The sequence below is a fragment of the Dendrobates tinctorius genome, unplaced genomic scaffold (assembly GCF_039654945.1).
Source record: "Dendrobates tinctorius isolate UK_male_01 unplaced genomic scaffold, ASM3965494v1 ptg000165l, whole genome shotgun sequence".
In the NCBI taxonomy this organism is placed as follows: domain Eukaryota; kingdom Metazoa; phylum Chordata; class Amphibia; order Anura; family Dendrobatidae; genus Dendrobates; species Dendrobates tinctorius.
In genome coordinates, this window is record NW_027361832.1 from 271,240 (window position 1) to 296,877 (window position 25,638).

At 44.7% G+C, this 25,638-nt stretch overlaps 1 protein-coding gene across 1 annotated transcript in view; it reads left to right on the forward strand.

Annotated features, from left to right (window-relative positions):
* The window catches only part of CDH17 (cadherin 17), a 119,527-nt gene that overhangs the window by 87,269 nt on the left and 6,620 nt on the right, over nt 1-25,638 (forward strand). The window contains exons 13-17 of the mRNA XM_073550393.1: nt 76-320; nt 4,615-4,745; nt 5,551-5,793; nt 6,752-6,868; nt 18,209-18,325. Coding sequence (XP_073406494.1) covers nt 76-320; nt 4,615-4,745; nt 5,551-5,793; nt 6,752-6,868; nt 18,209-18,325 — 853 coding nt within the window. The remainder of the gene's footprint in view (nt 1-75; nt 321-4,614; nt 4,746-5,550; nt 5,794-6,751; nt 6,869-18,208; nt 18,326-25,638) is intronic.

The following is a 25,638-nucleotide window of genomic DNA, read 5'->3' on the forward strand; positions in this document are numbered from 1 at the left end:
TGACAGATCTGATATACTTCTTTCTGGATTTTGTAGTTTCCTACTGGCCAATAACTGTCCTTTTCTCTCCCGCAGCAACTAGACTATGAATCATATCAGGAGCATGATCTAGTGATAGAAGCGAAGAATCCAGAGCCCCTGGCTACGGGAACCCATTATAATTCCAGCTCCAGCACGCATTTAAAGGTTATAGTCACTGACGTGGATGAGAAGCCAGTTTTTGGGAATCCAATATACCAAGTACAGGTCTCTGAAGGCATTCCTACTGGAACATGGTTAATAAAAATAAATGCATCAGATCCTGAAGGCGATGAAATCCTGTAAGTAGCTCATTAGCTAAGCGCACTTTGCTTGTATTGTAATGTTCTTCTCTACATAGGTATTTTGTAGATGGGTGTAGAAACACGGCTAGGCCATTAGTGAGTAAGACATGGGAAACCCTTTAGGGACATCTGTCATTAAAGGTGAATTTACATGGGCACATAATTGTGTTTTCTCGTTCCCATTTATTCGCCAGTGTCAACATTTCTGGCGATCACATGACAAAAAAGTAAAACTCTCAGATCGTTTATGTAAAAAAATCATTCTTCTCGGTAGCACATTGCATCATAAACCCAGGGGATGTTAGCGATTGTTCTGCTAATTATTTGTTGACCTGTTTAAACAGGCACCAAAGGAGTTGTTTACAATCAATTGGTGCCCCATACAGGGGTGGTTCATTTTTACTAAATTATTGCCCGCAGGCTCAGTTAGGTATAAAAAAAATAATCTAATAATCTGAGCTTTAATTACCCTCCCCAGGTCCAGTGTTGGGTCTCTGGTGGCGTCCTGGTTTTTGCTATTTGGCTGCAGTGGTGACATCTCACATAGACATTGCTGCAGCCAATCATTGCGCTCAGTGGCTCTATGAAAGTAAATGACATGAAACACTGGCCTCACTAAATATATTAGGATAGACTGACCAAATCTTCAATTTATCATATTTTCACCCCATGCCGCAACGCATTCGTTTCTCAACATTGCTTAAGATCCAAACTATATAACGAACGGCATAAAATATATTCTGTCTGTTGCTCAAGCCAAGGGAGGGGGTGTACCCCCGAAAAGTTGCCACAGGTGCAGACATCGGATTGTCAGACAGTGTCTCTGCCTCTGTTTGGAGCACTGGACTGTTTGCACCAAAGTCTATGTCCTTAATTCACTATGGGGATGATGATGATCATTGATTCTATGAACTGATTCTATTGTGCATGCAACGATTGAAACACAGCGGGTGAAATAAGTATTGAACATATCACAAATTTCCAAGTAAATATGTTTTCAAAGGTGCTATTGACATGAAATTCTAACCAGATGTCAGTAACAACCCATCCAATCCACACAGGCAAAGAAATCAAACCATAAATGTCCATAACATAAGTTACGTGTAATAATGAGAAATGACACACCCTTACTGAAATGTAATTAATACTTCATACAAAAGCCTTTGTTGGTGATGTCAGCTTCAAAACCACTCCTCTATGGAGAAACCAGTCGCAGGCATTGCTCAGGTGTGATTTTGTCCCATTCTTCCACAGGAACACTCTTCATATGCTGAAGATTCCCTGGGCTCCTTCTATGAACTCTGAGCTTTAGTTCCTTCCATACATTTTCTATTAGATTCAGGTCCGGCTATTGGCTTGGTGATTCTAGCAGCTTTATTTTCCTTCTCTGAAGCCAGTTGAAAGTTTCCTTGGCTGTGTGTTTGAGATTATTGTCTTGCTGAAATGTCCATCCTTGTGTCATTTTTATCATCCTGGTACCTTTGTCCATTCTTCCTTCCTTCTATTAAATGAAGTTTACCAGTGCTGCATGTTGAAAAACAGCCCTACACCATCATATTCCCACTTCAAAACCTCACTGTTGGTATTGTAGTCTGCAACAAGAGACAACTAAGGAATAATGTTATGGTTTTTTTTTCACCAGAAAAAGATGATTCAGATATAAAGGCAGATTAGGGTAAAAATGGAAAAGAATGATACTCATCAGCACATAGCTTAAGTAACCACATTTCCCCAAAAGGTTCATCAGGAGGCAGATATCAAACGGTTGACAGGATAGCATGCCCAGCATGGTGTCTAATATCTTGCGAGGAGCACCTGCTGTTGGCTGGTTTATGGTGAAATTCCTGACAATGGCCCCAACAGTGATCACTGGAACCTTCAGTAGTTTACAAATTCTTCTGTAACCAATGCCATCAGTATGTTTCGCAACAATAAGGTTATAAAGGTCTTGAGACAGTTCACTGGTTTTACCCATCATGAGATATTTTTTTGTGACTCCTTTTTATAGACCATCAGTTGAACCAGCTAATATTATTTTTCACTAAGTGGCAGGATTGCTTTTTAATTACTGATAGATTTCAGCCGGTGTCATGACTTTCCATGGCTTTTTGCACCTCTCTTTCTTTATGTGTTCAATACTTTTTCAATGTGTTATTTCTCATTATTACACATAATTTAATGTATGGACATCTATGGTTTGATTTCTTTGCCTGTGTTGATTGGATGGGTTGTTATTGATATCTGGTGAGAATTTCATGTGAATAGCACCTTTAGAAATACATTTTCTTAGAAAATTGGTTTTGTATTATGTATATTATTTTATAATATATAGGAAGTTGTTGAAGCAGACTGTGTGTACAGTATATTCTGCCGTTCATTATATGATTTGAACTCATTGAACGTCTGACATTCCCAATGCAGCTAAATAACACGGACTGGATTAGTGACGGAAACACAAAACCCAAAAAAAAAAAAAAAACTAACCAACACCTCCGAACAAAACAAAGCAAGTGTGAACAGGTGCAAGCTGCTATAATTGCATAATAGACAAACAAAAGAATACAGCAGCCTCTGTAATCACTAATGTGCAAACACTGAATATATGGAATTTCTGCTGCATTACTGCTATATAGAATATACTTATAATAATGAAGGTACTTAGTGCTTAAATTGGCTAATTCATGAAAGCCAACCAGACAAGGTGCACCTTTCTTTGATGGGGCCATAACCCGATATCATGCCTACAAATTTAAAGGGCAGATAGGATGCTCAGACAGAAAAGGAGGCTGTAAAAACTTTCAATAGTATTCTACAAAAAACTGAGCTAAACATAGCCATATACGTGGCTGTCAAGTTCAGGTCAGGAGATCCGCGATCCATACTCAGACAATGATACACTGACATCTGAATTCTGCCTAAACGAGTACAGTAGGGGTGAGATTTCTCTTGTGGAGACTAGGGTCTCCGCCAAAGATATAGACATGCTGCGGTCTGGAGAGATGCGCCACATGTCCGTCTCCGCGGGTGAGCCGAGTACGTCTCTGGAACATAATGGGCATGTGATTTTTCTTGATATCCAGTCCACTAGGCCGGAACATCTGGATGCTGCGTTTACTGATGGTCTCCACATATCCTTATATCCCCTCTCAGTTGAAGGTAGGAAAGCAAATACATAGTTAGTAAATGCCGTAATAATGGATTATACCCCTCAAAAACAAGCTATCCCCTGTTCTTAGAATAGTGTTTATCTTGCTGATTGCTGGGTTGCGACCGCTAGGTACGTCCTGCGATCCAGAGAATGGGGCTGTGCATTCTCAACATGAATGGAGCAGAGGCGTGCATTCTCAGCCTCAACTTCATTTATTTTCAATGGGACTACCAGAAATAGTCGGGTATAGTGCTTGGTTTTCTCCATTAGTGCCATAAACAATGAATATTCACCAAATTAGCAGTACACAGAATATAATGTCACTGCTTTGTGTCTACTGAGATCTGCTTTCAAGTATTATCGCAACAAATCTGTCATCAAAATCTAAAGTAGAAAAACCTGGTTGAGTTTCGTAGGCTGTTGTTCAAATCTGCCTTTGAGCCCCATTTGCAAATTCTGCTTTAAATGCAAGGTAAAATAGCATAGTTGATAGACATTGCATGAATGTGCAATAATTGCAGCTCCCTTTGGTAGAACCCCCCACTTATCTCAACAATGAGGCCCCACACTGTGCACTCATGGAATAGAGAAGGTGGCTGATCATGCGTCTTTTTCTATTAATTTCTGAGAGTGCTGAAAATTTGCAGAGCAAGAGTGTGGCAATAACATCGACTGTATCTGCCATTTATGGCATATCCTATTAATACGACGTAAATGTTCCAGCTATAACCACCCCTTTAAGTAAAATGATGGAAATCCAATGAACCTTTTATAAGATGGGTAGCCAGGTGCCAATATTTCCCGTCATTTGTGAGTTCTGGCACTATTTATCCTAAAGCAGAGCGGAAATATGGAAAAAACTAACACAAATTGAACATTATCTTACTACTGTCGTTAGCGGGTTTATATATGAGAACTGTGGCCATCTTTAAGAAAAGCTTGGTTGGCACTGATCCAAAGCAACTCGTGGTCATTGTTTGCTCTTCTACTAACCATTGGTATAAGAATCTGTCCTGACTTTTCAGTTTCTTTTTAGAACATGTATACTGCCACAACTTTTTTGGACAACCATGATCTTCTTGACTTGTATAACATTTGCCACGCTCAACATTAGATTTCAAAATTTCTAAAATTTCTCCACAGGTTTGAACTGAGAGAAAATACATTTAATTGGCTCGAAATTAATAAAGAAACTGGAGATATTTACACCAGTGCCAATCTGGATCGTGAACGGGCCGACCAATATAGAGTGGAAGTAGTTGCTACAGAATCAAGTAAGCCCCACGCAAGACTTCAGGATAATTGTATATGTAATATGGGATTGGCTAGATTATATTTATACATGTAGCCGCCCCCTAGGTTCTTTGACTGAAATGCCCCCATAGATTCATTAAAGGCTTTTGGGCTATCAACAGTTCATTATACAGCTGAGGTTTACTATCTCAACAAAGTCCACATTGAAACTGGGATTTGATGGTTGGACTACTTTATAAGTTACTGAGAAAAATCCAAGACTCTCCTAGTCCTTCCCCAGCATCAACTGTGGCAGGAGTGGACATAAACAGAAGAGGACCTCTGTATAAGACCAGAATTTGGGTCCTTTTTAATCCAATAGTTCCTAATAATGCACAATTCATCCTGCTTTGGAGATGGAAATGTGCCCCCTAACCTCTTTGGTCCTTAACGGCTGCACAGGTTGCACAAATGATCCATGCCATGTACTTGTGCATGGTTGCTGAGAGTCCCAGACTCATATCAAGTGACCAGCGAGTGTTCCCGTTAACCATGGATACATTGTCCAAACAGATCAAAACCAAGAGATGTTCATGCTTTAGTACATTAGCAGGGTTCCTCCATTGACCTTTTTGGGAATGATGGAAAAAGAAAATCGAGCCCATATGGTCCTGAGAGCCATTAGATGTAGGACGAGGATCTCGTAAACATTTACAAAAATGCGTGTGTGTCTCTCTAAAGCTAAGGAAGGACACAACTGTACGGCATATCCTCTATAAAGTAAATCTTCCCATTATAAGTCGCTTCTCAGATAATTAACTGATAATACATTTATGTTTTTAACAGAAAACTCAAAAATGAGATCATCAGTAAGTTTCTACTTGTACCTGGATGATGTCAATGACAATAGTCCTCGATTGGCCAAGGATTATTTTGGAGATATCTTTTTCTGTTATCCATTGACAAAACCAGAGTCATTTGAATTCAGCGGTACAGATGATGATCGGCCAGCTTGGGGGGTGGCGCTGAAATTTCGTCTTGGTGGTAATCAAACTACAGCAAAGGATTGGAACATTCAATATGTGAATGGTAAGTGGCATGAAACCAGATTGCAGGACACATCATGAAGTTAGGGTCTCTGAATTTAACCCCAAAAGGGATTTCTACTGTTTATCCTCAAGGCCGATATTATTATACAATTAAGACTTGAGTTTTCAATCACTTTGAGCCACAAATCTTTTTATGCCTCCTCGGCCAACTTTTTGAAAAGTGGCAAAGCTAAGCTGGAGGAGACGTATAAATTCACCACAATTAACCCCACAAAAGTGCGGTAAATTACAGTAGTTCATTCCATGAGTGAAGTATATTTCTGCTTGCACACATCGGGCTGTGGGATGCGTCAAAGGCTTCAACGTAACCTGGATCGAGGCTGGTGTACAAAATGATGATTTGACCCCATAATGCCTGGTTCCATCAGAGGATCTGTTGGCCAATCTAGCTTTTCAGGGTTTGTAAACATTTAAAAAAAATCTTTGCCAAATCTCTTTTAGGACTTTTTTTTCTAATATGTAGGTCCATTTCTACCTAATTTCTACCTAATATAGGGATCCCTTTATCAGCAAATCAAAATTTTAGCTAAATCTGAGGTGAGATGCTTTGGCTAGTGGACTGACCTTTTTGAATGATCTTTTCATCCCCAAAAATGATCACATAATCATAATATATATTTAACCTGTCATCCAATGGTCTGTAAAAAAACAATTTGTTTGACCACCACACAAAAAAATGTTCAACTTGACTTCAATTTACAATTTTTAGAATCAAATATAGAAACAAAATTGAGAGAATCTTTCAGACAGGCAGGATGGGGAATCATTGAATGAGAAGGATCAGAGTAACTATGTGGAGACCGAGGTAGAGAAGACTTGTGGAGCAGCCAGAAGTCCTACTCAATAATATATGCTCCCGCCAGACATGTTAGTTATTAAAAATCTTTTTTAAAGTAATGCTGTATGAGACTAAAGGTTCTTCTATACATTTCCTACAGCTACTTCTGCTCGTCTGACCATGCTGCATACAGACTTTCCAAAAAAAACTATCTATGTTCCAGTCATTATTAGAGACAATGGACGACCACCACTGGAAAGTAACGTTTCTGTACCAGGTAAGAAAAAAAATCCACTTAGTGATATTTATTAAACTTAATGAACTAAAGTTGTGCCCAATTTACTCCAAAAAGAATGTGCATTCCATGCGCATGGGTCTCGTAGACACTTTTTCCAACTCAAATGAGCCCTGTGCCAAAATTCTTGTGCTAACTAAGCCAACTAATAGCTGGTTTTCAATTGATGAAGATTTTCCGAACCTACTGATTTCAGGCAGGACCCACAGACCATCTAATCTATATAGAGTATCCTGACTCTCCTGTAACAAATGATGTCAGAGGAAAGAAGGAATGGGCAATTGAAATTTCAATGGCCGATTCTTTTGTTTTCACGAGAAAGAAGCCGCTGCCATTGTAGTCTCTCAGTGGCTTTTTCTTTTCGTCCTGCCATGCGCTCCTGTGTCTAGCAGAAGAGATAACATTCTGCCCGAATGAAGACTTGGCCATCAGTTATCTTGTGTATTGACAGCTTTATTTATGCTGTATAATTAGCGGACAGGAAAAGCAAATCTGCCTCATTATGTTTAAGAACTTTTCTAATAAAATTGACCAACAAAACTCATCGCATCTAGTCATAAAAACGAATCTCTAACACTAAATATTATTGAATTTTTGTTAAAGCAATATGGATATAATACAGAAATAAGATCGCTATGGGTCTCCAGTTATGTGGCTGGGATAGATGTTGATAATTTTGTGATTATTGAGGTATTAGACAACATTCCTTCTATTAGTGCTATGACAAAATCATTAAAATTCCAGTTCATGAAGGATTTTTGGGGTACCATACTCAATATTAAAATGCCATGGCAGAATGCAAGATTATGTATTAGCCCAGAATCTGAATTTACATTTTAGACAATCCATTTTTGTTTAAGTGGTCCCCCCAAAATAAACTGAGCATTAGGTGTCCTGCTGCCAAATCTCCATGCAATTAGTTGTAATTTGTGGTGAAACATGGCAGCAACTGTTGTAGTGTATAATTTCACCAAACAGCGGTCAAACTCATATTTCCTTGTGTGACGATTCGGTTACAGACAGCAATGCATTCAGCGGTGGACAAATTATGGTATATCCTACACAGCTGCACATCGCAAAAGAGGAAAGGGAGCCCACTACTACATCCAAAATAATGGGGTGCATTATGATGAACTATTCTCCAAGGGCACACATACTTTTCTTTCAGAGGGACCCTGTTCTGCCTCAGTCCTCCCCTGGATGCATGAACTGCCTGTGGGTCTCCTGACCTGAATTTGATGCCTATGAGGTTGTTTTATTCGAGTAGGGAGACAGGTGTGAATGCAGCCTAAATGTCACATTAAAAAATGCACAAATTATGTAACCATCGGCTTGTTCAAAACCTGAGCTAGACATACCATATGCACGGCATATTAAGGCCATTGCTAAAGATGGCCCACTGTTATCTAGTCACTATAGTTGAGCGACTTTTGGTTTTTTAGGGTCGCGTTTCGTTTCGTGAAACCCGACTTTTCCAAAAGTCGGGTCGAGCAAGATCGTCCGATTATAGGGAAAAGTCGGGGTCGTCCCGAAACACGAAACCCAATGTAAGTCAATGGGGAATAAAAGTCGGCAGTGAGAGGAGGACAGGAAACACACCTACAGTGCCCAATTGAATGCCAAAAGCATCAATTCTTCTTTCTTAAGCTTGTCAACCTTAATTAACTTCATAATACAAGTTACGCACTGAAAAATGGGGGTTATTTGGCTAAAGTTGTGGGGGGGGGAGGGCTGGCTGCAGGTTTTCATGTGCCCTGGGCGAAAGAGCGCCCCTTTAACACATACCACAACTCATCATGCTCCGATACGGCAGAGAAATAGCGGTATAGTACAATGAAAAATACCTCACTTTTTACATCTCATGACGAGGCCCATCTATTTCTCCATACAGAATCATTGGTCCCATACAATGTTTGAAACAGTATATGATGAGCTCCACATAATGCTACAGTATATGTTGGTCCCCATGGATGAAGCTCCACTGTCTTATGGGCCCAAATAATGCTCCAAACATAATGGGCCCCATTTCTAATGCTCTAGTGTATAATGGGCCCTGTAAATGCTGCTCCAGTGTCTGATGTCCACCTTTGGAATGTTCCAGTGTATGGTGGGCCCCATCTATCATTCTCCAGAGTATAGTGCTCCCCAAAAATTGCTGTCCCAACATTGAAAACAATCAAATAAGTCTCCTCGCTAGGGAATCCCTGTACTTGTCTGGACAGGTGCTGTAGCTTGCTTAACAGCTCGCCAGCCGTTCTCACGCCCAGTATGGATTACACGTGATTGCACAAAGGTGAGAAAGGGTACCGTATCCCCAGATAACATGTATGGATAGCGTACACATTCAAAATATATGTCTCAGGAGGCAGGCTCAGACGGTGTTAGGCCCAGTATGGATTGCACGTGATTGCACAAAGGTTAGAAAGGGTACCGTATCCCTGGATAACATGTATGGATAGCGTACACATTCAAAATATATGTCTCAGGAGGCAGGCTCAGACGGTGTTAGGCCCAGTATGGATTGCACGTGATTGCACAAAGGTTAGAAAGGGTACCGTATCCCTGGATAACATGTATGGATAGCGTACACATTCAAAATATATGTCTCAGGAGGCAGGCTCAGACGGTGTCAGGCACAGTATGGATTTGACGGCCCAGATTACACAGCGGAGGAGCAGGGAGAGGTAAAGATTGCAAATGCTGGGGCCCTGCCCAAGCAAGGGGGGCCCACTCGTGGGCGTCGGTACTGGCACTGGGCCCCTCATAGTACAGCGGTGTGTCTGACGGCGGGTGTGCACCACCACCGTCAGAGACACTTGATTGCACTATGAGGGACCCTGTGCCAGTGCCCACGCCCAAGAGTCGGCCTACCCACCTGTCCAGGGCAACGGCACTCGCACGGTGTCATGCGGTAGGTGGTGACCCCGGCCATGGGGGGGGAGGCAGCACAGTTAGGGAGTTTTAGAAAGTGGCATATGTTGATGTTGGACATTCAGCTGATGCAAAAGGCGAAATAGGTGAAGTACCAGGAAGAGGTGGACCAAAGCAAGCCATTTTTCTGTCACCCTATGTGTCATCAGGGGAAGGTGGGACAAAATCCTTGGAAACCCATGCGTGGTTCATTTTAATGAAGGTTAGATCATCCACATTTTGGGTTGACAGACGGGTCCTTTTTTCTGTCAGGATTGATCCAGCTGCACTGAAGACTCTTTCCGATAGCACACTTGCAGCTGGGCAAGCGAGCTCCTGTAAGGCATATTGTGCCAATTCAGGCCAGGTGTCCAGTTTAGCGGCCCAATAGTCAAAGGGGAATGACCTGTGTGGGAGAACATCGATATGGGAGGAAAAGTAGTTTGTAACCATAGTTGACAACTGCTGTCTCCTGTCACTTTCCATCGATGCAGTATTACCAGTTGTGTGAGCGGTATTTGAAAAATCAGTCCACAACATTGTCATGAAACCCCTGTCTCCAACGCCACTTCTGCTGTGTGCACCACGAACACCTCTGCCAAGCTGCCCCCGGCCCGTACGGCTCGTGTGAGAACCATCACCGCTGCTGTGTGCTGGGAATGCCTCAAGCAACCGATTTACCAGAGTTGCTTGTTTATTAGCCAATATTAGGTCAAGGTTCTCCTGTGGCATGATGTTTTGTAATTTGCCTTTATAGCGTGGATCCAGGATGCTGGCCAACCAGTAGTCGTCATCGTTCATCATTTTGGCAATGCGGGGGTCCCTTTTTAGGATCCGCAAGGCATAATCTGACATGTGGGTCAATGTTCCCAGTGTCAATGATGCACTGCGAGTGCTGGTTGGGGGAGCACTTTCTGGCAAATCCACATCCCTCCTGTCACGCACAAACCCTGTACCAGACCTTGCCACGCCAACATTTTCACTTGCCCCACGAGATGCATCCTCCTCCCCTAAGTAATCATCCCCATCATCCTCCTCCTCCTCCTCTTCTTCCTCCACCTCGTCCAGGAGAGGTCCCTGAGCAGACAATGGCTGAATGTCATCAAGGATTCCCTCCTCCTCTTCCTCCTCATCAACATTGGCTGCAGACGCCTGCTCCTTAAGGTGCATCAAAGTTTGCATGAGCAGACGCATAAGTGGGATGCTCATGCTTAGGATGGCGTCATCTGCGCTTACCAGCCGTGTGCATTCCTCAAAACACTGAAGGAGTTTACAAAGGTCTTTCAGCTTCGACCACTGCACACCTGTCAACTCCATGTCTGCTCTCAAAGTGCCTGGCCGTGTATCCTCCCACAAATGCATTATGGCCTGCCTCTGCTCGCACAGCCGCTCCACCATGTGCAGGGTGGAGTTCCACCTTGTTGCAATGTCGATAATGAGGCGGTGGTTGGGAAGGTGGAGCAATCGCTGCAGCTTCTGCATACGAACGGAGTGTACAGGCGACCGGCGGATGTGCGCGCACAGTCTTCGCACCTTCTGGAGCAGGGCTGTTAACTCCGGATAATTTTTGAGGAAGCACTGCACCACCAGGTTCAAGGTGTGAGCCAAGCAAGGTATGTGGCTGAGTTTTGAAAGGGCTATGGCTGCCACAAAATTACGGCCGTTATCACTAACTACCTTGCCTGCCTCAAGATGTACACTGCCCAGCCATGACTCAGTTTGTCGCTTCAAGTACTCGGCCAGCACCTCGGCGGTGTGTCTGTCGCCCAAACACATCATCTGCAACACAGCCTGCTGACGCTTTCCACTAGCTGCTCGATAGGGGGACACATCATGTGCAACAGTGGCAGCTGCAGATGGAGTGCTCGTACGACTGCGCTCTGTGGACGAGCTTTCGCTTCTGGAGGAGGAGGAGGAGGAGGGTCGAACGCCTACAGCCAACTGTTTCCTATACCGTGGGCTAGGCAGCACTGTCCCACCACCGCTGTCCCCTGTGGACCCTGCATCCACCACATTAACCCAGTGCGCAGTGATGGACACGTAACGGCCCTGGCCATGCCGACTGGACCATGCATCAGTTGTGAGGTGCACCTTTCCGCTCACTGACTGCTTGAGTGCATGGACAATGCGGTCTTTCACATGATGGTGGAGGGCTGGGATGGCTTTGCGAGAGAAGAAGTGGCGACTGGGTAGGTCATAGCGTGGTACTGCATAGGCCATGAGTTCGCGGAAAGCTGTGCTTTCCACCAACCGAAAGGGCATCATCTCAAACGAGATTAGTTTGGCAATGTGGGAGTTCAAACCCAGTGTACGCGGATGAGAGACTGAGTACTTTCTTGACCTACTCATAGTGTCTGGGAGGGTGAGCTGGACTTGAGAGCTGCATATGGTGGAAGTAGCGGTGGACAGGGCGGACTGAGAGAGGGTTGATGATGGTGATGGAGTTGGTGTTCATTCTGATGGCCTAGAATCAGTCTTTCGTTGATATAACAGTGGGATTCCCTGACTGCTGTGGTCTTGCAACGACACCTCAACATTTGCTGCTGTGCTAACCGGTGGGCTTACAGTGGGGGAAACAATGTAGCATTGCTGACTACCTTCGTTGTGATCAGTTGCACATGTGGCACTTGAGGTTTGGTGTTGTGTCCACGCTTGCAAGTGCATGCTGGTTAAATGTCTAAGCATGCAACTGGTATTCAAATTTTTCAGATTTTTCCCTCGGCTAAAGGTCTTTGCGCACTTCTTACAGATAACCTTGGCCTGATCATGAGGATTTTGTTCAAAAAAGTGCCACACTGCACTCTTCCTACTTTGGCAGACATTTTGCGGCCTAGCACGCTGTGATCTTTTGACCCTCTGGACAAGCTGTCCAGCAACTCTTTTGATGTTTGGAACCTGTCTTTGGAGTGCTCCGGGCCTGCCAGATAACAGCTGTTGCGATGTCGATGTCTGCTGTGGATGCTCCTCATCTGAGCTATTGGAAGCAGCACCCTCTTCCCCCAATGGATGCCAATCTGGGTCAACAACTGGGTCATCCATCACCTCCTCTTCTATGTCATGTGCACCTTCCTCTGTGTCACCGTGTATGGTGGTATAGTGTGCGGGAAGGGGCACCTGAGTCTCATCAGGGTCAGAATCTGGCTCTGTACACTGCGAGGACAATGTAGTGCTCTGAGTGAATGTACCAGCAGAATCATCCATCAGCGGCTGTGCATCAGTGCACTCCATGTCAGATTCATCTTGGCCTGGGTAATTCACCATTTCACTTGATAATCCAGGCATGGTATGTGAAAACAGCTCCATGGAGTAATCAGTAGTATGGCCTGCGTCATCCTTCAATCTTGGTTGGGGTGAAGGACACTAGGAAAGGTGTGGTTCATGAACATGAGCCTCCAATGACGACTCAGTGCTTTTACTTTTTACAACTGAAGAAGAGGAGGCGATAGAGCTGGAGGCTGAGTCAGCAATGTAAGACAAAACTTTTTCCTGATGCTCTGGCTTTAAAAGCGGTTTGCCAACTCCTAGAAAACTAAGCGTTCGAGGCCTTATGTAGCCAGACGATGACGCAGGGTCAGCACCTCCTGCATTCGGTCCTATTTTGCTCTTGCACTACCATCAGATCCACCACCAACACCATCATTACCAGCTGCCAACCCCCGCCCAATTCCACGGCCTCTTCCACCAGCCTTCCTCATTTTTGGTAGAAATGTAGACAAAATCCAACAAACTATATAGTAATGTAAAACAAGGTACAAGGTGTCTATAGGACAGGGGAGATTTTGAATTTCTGCACACACTTTTGGACACTGGACACTTTTGGATTGTGTGAGGCCCACTGATATCTGAGCGCTATGTGACAGGCTCGATGGCACAGCTGTGACAAAAGTGACTAGAGGATAAGGGAGATTTTGAATCTCTGCACACACTTTTGGACACTTGACACTTTTGGATTGTGTGAGGCCCAATGAATATCTGAGCGCTATGTGACAGGCTCGATGGCACAGCTGTGACAAAAGTGACTAGAGGATAAGGGAGATTTTGAATTTCTGCACACACTTGTGGACAGTGGACACTTTTGGATTGTGTGAGGCCCACTGATATCTGAGCGCTATGTGACAGGCTCGATGGCACAGCTGTGACAAAAGTGACTAGAGGATAAGGGAGATTTTGAATCTCTGCACACACTTTTGGACACTTGACACTTTTGGATTGTGTGAGGCCCAATGAATATCTGAGCGCTATGTGACAGGCTCGATGGCACAGCTGTGACAAAAGTGACTAGAGGATAAGGGAGATTTTGAATCTCTGCACACACTTTTGGACACTGGACACTTTTGGATTGTGTGAGGCCCACTGATATCTGAGCGCTATGTGACAGGCTCGATGGCACAGCTGTGACAAAAGTGACTAGAGGATAAGGGAGATTTTGAATTTCTGCACACACTTTTGGACACTGGACACTTTTGGATTGTGTGAGGCCCACTGATATCTGAGCGCTATGTGACAGGCTCGATGGCACAGCTGTGACAAAAGTGACTAGAGGATAAGGGAGATTTTGAATCTCTGCACACACTTTTGGATACTGGACACTTTTGGATTGTGTGAGGCCCAATGAATATCTGAGCGCTATGTGACAGGCTCGATGGCACAGCTGTGACAAAAGTGACTAGAGGATAAGGGAGATTTTGAATTTCTGCACACACTTGTGGACAGTGGACACTTTTGGATTGTGTGAGGCCCACTGATATCTGAGCGCTATGTGACAGGCTCGATGGCACAGCTGTGACAAAAGTGACTAGAGGATAAGGGAGATTTTGAATCTCTGCACACACTTTTGGACACTGGACACTTTTGGATTGTGTGAGGCCCAATGAATATCTGAGCGCTATGTGACAGGCTCGATGGCACAGCTGTGACAAAAGTGACTAGAGGATAAGGGAGATTTTGAATCTCTGCACACACTTTTGGACACTGGACACTTTTGGATTGTGTGAGGCCCAATGAATATCTGAGCGCTATGTGACAGGCTCGATGGCACAGCTGTGACAAAAGTGACTAGAGGATAAGGGAGATTTTGAATCTCTGCACACACTTTTGGACACTGGACACTTTTGGATTGTGTGAGGCCCACTGATATCTGAGCGCTATGTGACAGGCTCGATGGCACAGCTGTGACCAAAGTGACTAGAGGATAAGGGAGATTTTGAATTTCTGCACACACTTTTGGACACTGGACACTTTTGGATTGTGTGAGGCCCACTGATATCTGAGCGCTATGTGACAGGCTCGATGGCACAGCTGTGACAAAAGTGACTAGAGGATATTTATGTTTCTCCCTCTCCCATATTGATAGTTCTGCTTCACGTCATTTGTCTTATCTATTGCATTTTTTCTAGGCTGTATTGTGCATAAATATGTGACTTCAGATTTTGTATTAGTCTAGCCTGATGAAGAGACCTGAGTAGTCTCGAAAGCTTGCAATGTATTACCATCTTTTCAGTTAGCCATTAAAAGGTATCAACTACTGAGGACTCTCAATCCTGAATATTTTTAGAGGATAAGGGAGATTTTGAATCTCTGCACACACTTTTGGACACTGGACACTTTTGGATTGTGTGAGGCCCAATGAATATCTGAGCGCTATGTGACAGGCTCGATGGCACAGCTGTGACAAAAGTGACTAGAGGATAAGGGAGATTTTGAATTTCTGCACACACTTGTGGACAGTGGACACTTTTGGATTGTGTGAGGCCCACTGATATCTGAGCGCTATGTGACAGGCTCGATGGCACAGCTGTGACAAAAGTGACTAGAGGATAAGGGAGATTTTGAATCTCTGCACACACTTTTGGACACTGGACACTTTTGGATTGTGTGAGGCCCAATGAATATCTGAGCGCTATGTGACAGGCTCGATGGCACAGCTGTGACAAAAGTGACTAGAGGATAAGGGAGATTTTGAATCTCTGCACACACTTTTGGACACTGGACACTTTTGGATTGTGTGAGGCCCAATGAATATCTGAGCACTATGTGACAGGCTCGATGGCACAGCTGTGACAAAAGTGACTAGAGGATAAGGGAGATTTTGAATCTCTGCACACACTTTTGGACACTGGACACTTTTGGATTGTGTGAGGCCCACTGATATCTGAGCGCTATGTGACAGGCTCGATGGCACAGCTGTGACAAAAGTGACTAGAGGATAAGGGAGATTTTGAATTTCTGCACACACTTGTGGACAGTGGACACTTTCGGATTGTGTGAGGCCCACTGATATCTGAGCGCTATGTGACAGGCTCGATGGCACAGCTGTGACAAAAGTGACTAGAGGATAAGGGAGATTTTGAATCTCTGCACACACTTTTGGACACTGGACACTTTTGGATTGTGTGAGGCCCAATGAATATCTGAGCGCTATGTGACAGCCAGGCTCGATGGCACAGCTGTGACAAAAGTGACTAGAGGATAAGGGAGATTGGATTGCTTTTAAAAAAGCAGTTTGCGGAGCAGTGGGTAAACAGCAATGCAGGAATGTCAGGAAGCCTTAGAAGGCAGCCCAACAACCAACACCACTGATACACCACTATATAGCCTCCCCTTGCACTGCACACACAGTGACTGGTGTGTTGTGCAGGCCAAATTGCTAGCAGCAGAAGCAGGTTTTTTTTCTTCTCAGCAGGACAAAAAAAAAAATTGGGATTGCTTTTAAAAAAGCAGTTTGCAGAGCAGTGGGTAAACAGCAATGCAGGAATGTCAGGAAGCCTTAGAAGGCAGCCCAACACCACTGATACACCACTATATAGCCTCCCCTTGCACTGCACACACAGTGACTGGTGTGTTGTGCAGGCCAAATCGCTAGCAGCAGAAGCAGTTTTTTTTGTCTTCTTCCCTGCCTAACGCTCTCCCTACAGAATCAGCAGCAACCTCTCCCTATACTAAGATCAGCAGAAGTAAGATGGCAGTCGGCGTGCACGCCCTTTTATACCCCCTGTGATGCCCACCAAAGCAAGCCAATCACTTGCATGCCCTTCTGAAAGATGGTGGTGACCCGTGCCTATGTCATCACGTTGCCCACAGTGTCCGTGGATCCTGATTGGCTGAAAAAGAGCGCAAAACAAACTTTTGAAACGCGACTTTGGCGCGTAAGTCGCCGACCTCGTGGCCGACCTCATCCTAGGGTCGGGTTTCGTTTCATGAAACCCGACTTTGCCAAAAGTCGGCGACTTTTGAATTTTTTCGACCCGTTTCGCTCAACTCTACTAGTCACTATTGATCACAACATTAATAAGTTAAATTGCCAAAACAACATTTATTTCTGAGTGTTTTAACAGTATGACTCTGGTCTTTTATATATACTGTACTATTATGACTCAGGTCTTTAAAGAGAAAGTTTCACCAAATTTTTCATGTTAAGATGGACATATAGTATAATATGAAATAAAATGATTTTTTTTATTTCCCCTGTCCATTGTTCATCTAATGAGTTAATATCCACTTGGATTTAACAAAAGCTATCAGATAATTTTCACTGGAGGTGTGTACTTCTTCTCTCTGTATGATTTAATCAATCATAAACAGACAGCAACAAAGCAGACAAAGAACACCCCCCCACAATAGCTTAAGTTTCTCAGTATGTGAGACATACTGATACCGATTCGATCGCCTGGTTTATCCTGCATAATTAGAAAGTGCAGCCGAGTTTAGCTGTGTCACATTCCAAACCCTTTCATCAGCTCTCCTCCTCTCATAGCACTGTCAGCACTGCTATATTGCATCTTTCCTCACAGTATTGGTCTGAAGGTGATTCACACTTATGTCTGTCGAGCTCACAATCTTGTAATGGCAGTGAGAACAGTGTTGGGTGAAATTATATCTCACACAGGTTTGTGCTCTCATTGCATAGTGATTACAAGATGCAAAACAGACATAAATCTGACTCAGCTCAAGAGAGGTGATGTGGGTGAAAGGACAGTACAGCAGAGCTGACAGTGCAGGAGGAGATCAGAGCGGGAGATCACAGCTGTATCTTTACATCTCACACTGAGATACCTAAGATATAGGGGCGTGTTCATTATATGCAGTGTTGCTGCCTGCTTATTATTGGGTAACTCATACAGGGAGAAGAAGTACATGCTACCAGTGAAAAAATATTTATAACACCCACTTGGACTTGCTAAGATCTAGACAATGGATGTTTTAAAATTTCAAATGTATCGCCACGATAACCAACAATTAGTTGTCATGTCAGAGATTGGAGGTGCCTGCTGACCTGCAGCTACAGGTGGTAAAGTTCCTATTAATAACTTAGATAAAAGGATAGAATTAAACATTTGATACTAGATTTGTCATCTCTGATAGATAATTTGCTTATATTAAGACCTTGCATCAATAAGATGTTTTCTTTTGCAGTTCGTATCTGCTCTTGTACCTCTAACAACCAGTGTGAGATTGAGCCACTAGAAACTTCTGGGATAACAAGTATTGGATTGGCTCTTGGAATACTATTTGGGACTCTGGCAGTAATAGGTTAGTCTACCTATATGATTTGTCATGTGTTTGACCATGCTGGAAATTATCTTTTCACAAGGAAATACTTCCTGTCTTTGTGTAAAATCAGAAACATAAAAAGATTTAGCATTGGCCCATTACAGACTTTTACATAGATGTGGCTGAAAACCATGTACACTAAACAGCAACTAAAAGAGGACTAAAATCCTCCAAAAATTCAAAAGACAGTAGAAAAAATGGAGCAATGTTTTTACCTGCCTAGGCCTCCAAACAAATGCACTCTCAGGGGGCAGCAGGCCCATGTGGTTAAGATGGCAATAACACAGGTGTAAACATACTGATGAGACAGCCACTCACTACCTACCAATCCATGGAGGGGGTGGCTGCTTAGTATATGATGGCACAATGAGGACTTGTATATGGCGCTGTTCACACAATGGTAATACACAGCATCCAGGTTATCATCCTATTAGTGACGCCCTTCTATTAGCTCAGGCGGGCTGCCCAGCGCTATCAGGATGCATCCCATGTGAACAGGCACCACAGTTTGCAAGACAGCGCCACATACAATTTATGGAGGAGGGACTCTGAAACTCACAAAGCCTGTTCAGACAATACAAGAACTGCCAAAAATTAGTAGAAAGAGGGACACTGATACACCTTGCATTAGACATAAAGGGCCTCATACACATTCTGTTAAGTAGTGGGACTCCTATACTCATAAAGCCTATGCAAGGGCTGGAAAACATTTACCCCTCAGGGGTATTGCTGTATGCACACCACTCAGGAAATGAAGGAGGTACAAAGGAAACATGAGATCTTTTTGGAATACTGGGGAAATCTTACTCAGGACGACCATTAATTATAAAACTTCACAGTAGAGGAGAGGTAATGGTTTACAGCCACACAGCTATGACACAGTTATGAGCTGGAGTTGATCATAGGAGTTTTATTCAAGCTTATTTTCATCACACAGGATTACTTCTCTTCAAACAATGCTTCATCAACATATATGAAAGCAGTGTTGGACGGGGTGCCAAGGTCCCAGCAGTAACATTGACTTTGGGGGCCCACTTTGCACCTGCATACAAATATTACATGACCCTGGTTCACAAATTTACATATATCACTATATAGTAATAAACTGGGTAGTTTGGTTAATGAATGATGAGATGCTGCTTTTTTCTGTACAAAGTGAATCAAGTGAATTATGACAAGTACTACCCATACAGTAAGGTTAGGGGTCCAGATCTGCACAGGGGCCCATGGGGGATTCCCCTGTTCCCTTATGGGCCAGTCCAAGCTTGTATGAAAGTCTATTCACAGATAACTTCTCTTCACACACACACAATGTCTTAACATAAGCAGAACTGTACCTTACTCATGCAGTGAGGTGGGGGGAGGGGGATGAGTCCGGTGCTTTAGTTCTTGCACTTCTATCTTGAGATAATAAAGATGCTCCTGGCTGTCCTGACTGTATTTATGTTTACAGCAATTGCTTCCCTGGAAGAACTGGTTATACAGCCTATCTGATTTCAGTCTGACAGGAGACTCTATAAAGGTACTGTCACACTTAGCGATGTACCAGCGATCCCGACCAGCGATATGATGCGGTCAGGATCGCTGGTGTATCGCTAAGTGGTCGCTAGTGAGCTGCCACACAGGCAGATCTCACCAGCGACATCGCAGGGGTCAGGGGTCGCTACTTACCTGTCACACCAGGCGATCCTGATGTCCTCCCGCCCGGCTCCACGCGTCGCTCGTCTCCACAGCAGGAAGCGCCGCAGGAAGCTGACGACGAGAAACAGCCCAGCCTGTTCTCGCGCGATCAGCGATAACCAGCGGGGGAGCCGGTCGGAGGTAAGTATCAGACACAGAGATATCGCTAGCAATATCGCTATAACGTCACTAGTTATAACGATATTGCTAGCGATATCGCTTAGTGTGACATGCCCTTAACACACACCTTTCTCTTGGATGTCTCGAACACAATAACAACTTTCTCAGTATCCCCTGAGGTTGAGCTAACCACTCCCTGTCTGCTATAACTATTTTACATTGGAAAAAATAGGATTTAGTTCAGCTCACCCCTCATTGATGCTGCAGCAAGGTCCGAGCAAGGACATGTCTCCACTTGGACGTCTTGGAATACTTCATAGAAAAAGGAAAGTCCAGCTCAAGGAGTAAAATCCAGAATTTTCTTTATTTATTTCATTAAAATACAAGCATTGATGCTATAGTCATCTTTGCGGTTTTTACCCTGACATGGGATAGCCGCACAGAAAGTGCCCAGGAGGTTCTGTACGCATTTAAGAGCGTATACCGCTTGAAACGCGTACAGAACCTCCTGGGCACTTTCTTTGCGGCTATCCCATGTCAGGGTAAAAACCGCGATGACTATAGCAGCCATTCTTGCATTTTAATGAAATAAATAAAGAAAATTCTGGATTTTACTCCTTGAGCTGGACTTTCCTTTTTCTACGAAATAACTATTTTACCCCTATAGTTGTTGGATGATTCTAAATCAACGATGCAGCTTCTATCTGTCACAGTATACATATATGTCTATATATACAGTATATATGAGAATTTTAGAGGTAGGCCTCACACACATCCTGTAAAAATTATGAAGGAGGGCATCATACACGCCTGGGAAAATTTAGAGCGAGGGTGGCATGATGACCCTCTAAAAATTTTGAGCAAGGGCCGCCTGCTTACCCTCTAAAAATTATGAGCGATGGCCAACTGATTACCTTCTAAAAATTATGAGCTAGGGCCACATGATGACTCTATAAAAATTTGGAGCGAGGGCCACATGATGACCCTGTTGATATGGTGAAGGTGGAAGATAAGAAAAAGAAGAAACCATTAACTATATAACCTTTTTTGGGTGGGAAGTAGTGCATGGGAATACACCAGAAACAAAAGGAACATTTGAATTAGGAGAAAGAAATAGAAATAAGGAAAAGGCCTCACTGTGTAATATATAGTAATTAGTGTTGAGCGATACCTTCCAATATCGGGAAATATCGGATCGGATTGGATCGGGCCGATACCCCAAAAATATCGGATATCGCCGATTCCGATACCGGACACCAATGCAAGTCAATGGGACACAAATATCGGAATGAAAATAAACCCTTATTTTCCTTGTAGGTTAATTCTACATGAAGGAAAACAACTAAGAATAATGTAGAATGTATTGGGGGAGGTGGAGGAGACATTAAAGGCATAGAGGTTTAGCCCAATCAAATGGAATAGCAGGAATTAATTTTTTTTTTAAGACGTTCGGAGTTACAAAAATATTGACTATGTTAAGCTTTTTTATATTTCGTCAGATATTTATGTTTCACTACTTCCATTCTCTTCACCTTCTTTTTTACTTCTCCCACACTTTCTCCTTCATCATCCTCAGCAGCAGCATCTTTTTCATCAACTTCTTCTTCACCTTATTCATCTTCTTCTTCTTCACCTTCTTCCTATTATTCTTTTTTTTACATTCTTCATATTCTTCTTATTCAACTATTATTCTTCTTCATATTCTACTTCTTCATCTTCTTCGTCTTCTTCTTCATCATATTCTTATTTGTGACAGGCATTCCTGTAGTTGTTATCTATAAAAGTTTGAAGATTACACCTTTCGTTCTGCCTGTCACAAAAGATTTACAACAGGATTTGTCTGCGTTCAGTTTTGCCTGCAACAGCAGGCATTTTCCAGGGGCACCACGAGGCGTAACGGACTCACCCCCATACACTGCTTAGTCTTCTTCTGCTTATAATTTAGATAATATGTTTTGCTCTGATTTTTAGTCTTATGCTTAATGTTCTTCTGCTTTTTGTTCTGCAGCTTCTTGTTCTTCTGCTTCTGGGTCTTCTGTCTCTTGTTCTACTGTATCTTGGTGGTTGTCTTCTTGTTCTTTGTCCTCTTGGTCATCTTCTTCAGGGTCATCATCTTGGTCTTCTTCGGGGTGGTCTTCAGGGTCGTCGTCTTCTTTGGGGTGTTCTTCAGGGTCGTCGTCTCCAGGGTCGTCGTTTTCGGGGTCGTCGTCTTCTTCGGGGTGGTCTTCAGGGTCGTCGTCTTTAGGGTCGTCGTCAGGGAGTTCCAGAGTGATTACCAAAAACCATTTCAAAAAGCTTGAACTTGGAAATGTAGCAGAAGGTACAAGAAGGCTGAGGAACTGCTGAGAACCAGCTGACGGTACCGGAACCTGGATGGGTAGCCGAAGGTACAAGAGCCAATGGAACTACCGAGGACCAGCTGATGGTACTGGAACCCGGTTACTAAGCAGGAGGTACCTGTGCCAGAAAGCACTACCAAGGACCAGCAGACTTTGGTGGAACTCGGATACCGAGAAGGAGGCACCTAAGCCAAAGGTTCTGCATGGAACCAGCTGATGTTACTGGAACCCAGGGGGACATATTCAAGATTGACTTCCAAAGAACCAGCTAATGGTTCTGGAACTCAAATAGGCAGCAGAAGGTACACATGAAAAAAAAAGTTGCAAGGCCGTGAGCTGGCCGGAGTTACCGAAACCCACAGTCCTACAGGGGGAGCTTGACCTATTGGCACTACAGAACCAACCTTCATTGCCAGATCCCGCAGCCCACATAGGAAGCACCTAAACTGCAGGCACCATAGAGTCGGCTAACCTGACTGCAACATGACAGGACAACGTATTGGAGGCAAAGTGACGCTGACACTACCCGGAAACAGCTGGTGTGCTGGAACCAGGCTGGGCAGAAGGGAGTACCCGTGCCAAAGACACTTCTGAGCAGCAACTGGCGGTGTTGGAGCCCAGGGATTACAGTAGTAGTGTGAGTGTGGTCGGAGCAGGAGAAATTTCCGGACACACAGCAGGGGATCAGCTGATGTTACTGAACCCCAATAACACAGGAGCAAGTGTTTACTGTGCAGACGGCACTTCTGAGCAGCAACTGGCGGTGTTGGAGCCCAGGGATTACAGTTGAGGTGGTAGAAACATGAGCACAACAGGAGACCTGGATACTGTTGCTGTTAGGAATCTGTGTCCTGCCATGCTAATGCAGAGATCCAGATCCTCACATTCATCTCCAGAGGGTAAGTCCTTTCTGCCAGCTTGTGAGCATGCTCCTGGAATGAGCTCCCATTGGAGTTCAGGAGTCAGGTGCTCAGGTCCTGCTCCTGATTCCATTGGTTCAGCTGAGGTCTCTGGAGATTTCCGGAAGGTCCCGGTCACTATAAAAAGTGCGCATGGCCGTTATGCCATGCGCTAGTATTTTCTGATACTTGCTGCTGTATGTTTGTTGATGGATGCTTGGTCTGGTGGATGACTTATTATGAAACCCCTTCCCTCGGTTATTACAAGTGTGTGAGTGATTGGGTCAGCCAGTAGCAGCTCTAGCGCCAGCGCGCTCAAGCTTCAAGCCATCTCAGCAGCAAAGCGTCCTGCATCGCGCTTGCGTTATTGCGGTTGCAGACTTCTGTGGCGTTCGCTGTTGCGACGCCGTGCACATGCTCATTTACGGTAAGTCCGTTTGGTTGTAGTGCCACTTTAACTACTCCTGTGTTCGGCTACCGTACGTGTGCCGCTGTGCCCCTGTGCGTTTAACAGGCTCAGCGTTACCTTTTCTTTATTATTTTCCTGTGCAGCTCTGTGTCCCATAACAGAGACTGCCTCTTTTGCACTTGGGTGATTTAGAACCCTGTGCACACTACCGCTGTAGTGCACTGCCTCCCTTAGCAGCGGTTTTGCCATCTGCCGCACGGTGGACCCCGAGTGGCGAAGGCACTTTAATTATTTATTTTTTTTAGTGCCTTCCGCCACTCATAACATAATACTAGCGCCAGGGTCTGGCTAGAGATGGCGGATCAGCAGCAGCTGTTACAGCTTGTGCGTCAGCTCAAGGCTCGCTTGGCCTCCCTCGAGAGGTCTCTCACAGCTGCGCAGGCCACAGATGCTGCCGTCCAGGCACTTACGGACGCAGTAGGGCGTATGTCCATGTCCGTCCTTGCGCCGACAGTTACCCGCCTTCCGTTGCCCAATAAATATGCTGGGGATGGCGCCTCCTGTAGGGGTTTTATCAGTCAGTGCTCGATACACCTAGAGCTGCTGGCTGCGCAATTCCCTACGGAGCGGGCTAAGGTGGCTTTTGTCATCTCCCTACTGTCGGGCAAGGTGCTGGAATGGGCTACGCCTCTGTGGGAGCGTGGTGACCCCGAGATTCGGTCAGCGGCTAACTTGCTGACTGTCATAAGGCAAGTTTTTCTTGGTCCTCGGGTCACGCATGATACGTCCCTGCAGCTACTCGCCCTTACTCAGGGGTCACTCTCGGTTAGCCAGTATGCCGTCCGTTTTCGGACACTGGCGTCCGATTTGGAATGGTCCGACAAGGCCCTAATCCCCGTTTTTTGGCGAGGTCTAGCGGAGCATGTGAAGGATGCTCTCTCTACTAGAGAGATCCCCACCAGCTTAGAGGAGCTAATCTCCGTCTCCTCACGGATTGACCTCCGTTTTTTGGAGCGCGGTATGGAGCGGGCGCACTCCAAGCGCAAATCCGTTTCAGCTCCCAAATTTTTTGAACCCCTTGAGCTGGCAGAGCCAGAGGTTCTACCTCCTGAACCCATGGAGATATCTCGTACCAACCTTAATTCAGACTCCGACCAGGAATCCATCTGCGGTTGTCATCATGTCTGTGCGGTTTCTCCGGAAGCCGTCTCCCCGCAAAGGTTGGAGTCTGAACCAGTTATCGAGACCTTTGTTCCTCCTCATCTTAGGGCTCAGGTGCTCGCCTGGGCGCATGCACCTAACACGCACCACCATCGGGGCTATATGCAGGTCTCAAAACTGTTGGCTGGTGCGTATTGGTGGCCCCATAGAGCTCGGGACATAAAAAGATATATTCAGGCTTGCACCTTGTGTGCTCAGCCTAACCCTCCTAGACAGAGGGAGGTGACAACTGCCGACACGCGGCAGCGTGCCTCTGTCACTCCCGCTCCTACTATCTCCCAAGTGTCCCTCTTGAAACCTGGTGACCTCGGTTCCTCTGATGCCTTCCAGGTGTCTCGGGTTACTGTAACTCCTACCAGGGCTCGGGGAGGAGGGGGCCTTAGGAGGGGGGGTAATGTTAGGAATCTGTGTCCTGCCATACTAATGCAGAGATCCAGATCCTCACATTCATCTCCAGAGGCTAAGTCCTTTCTGCCAGCTTGTGAGCATGCTCCTGGAATGAGCTCCCATTGGAGTTCAGGAGTCAGGTGCTCAGGTCCTGCTCCTGATTCCATTGGTTCAGCTGAGGTCTCTGGAGATTTCCGGAAGGTCCCGGTCACTATAAAAAGTGCGCATGGCCGTTAT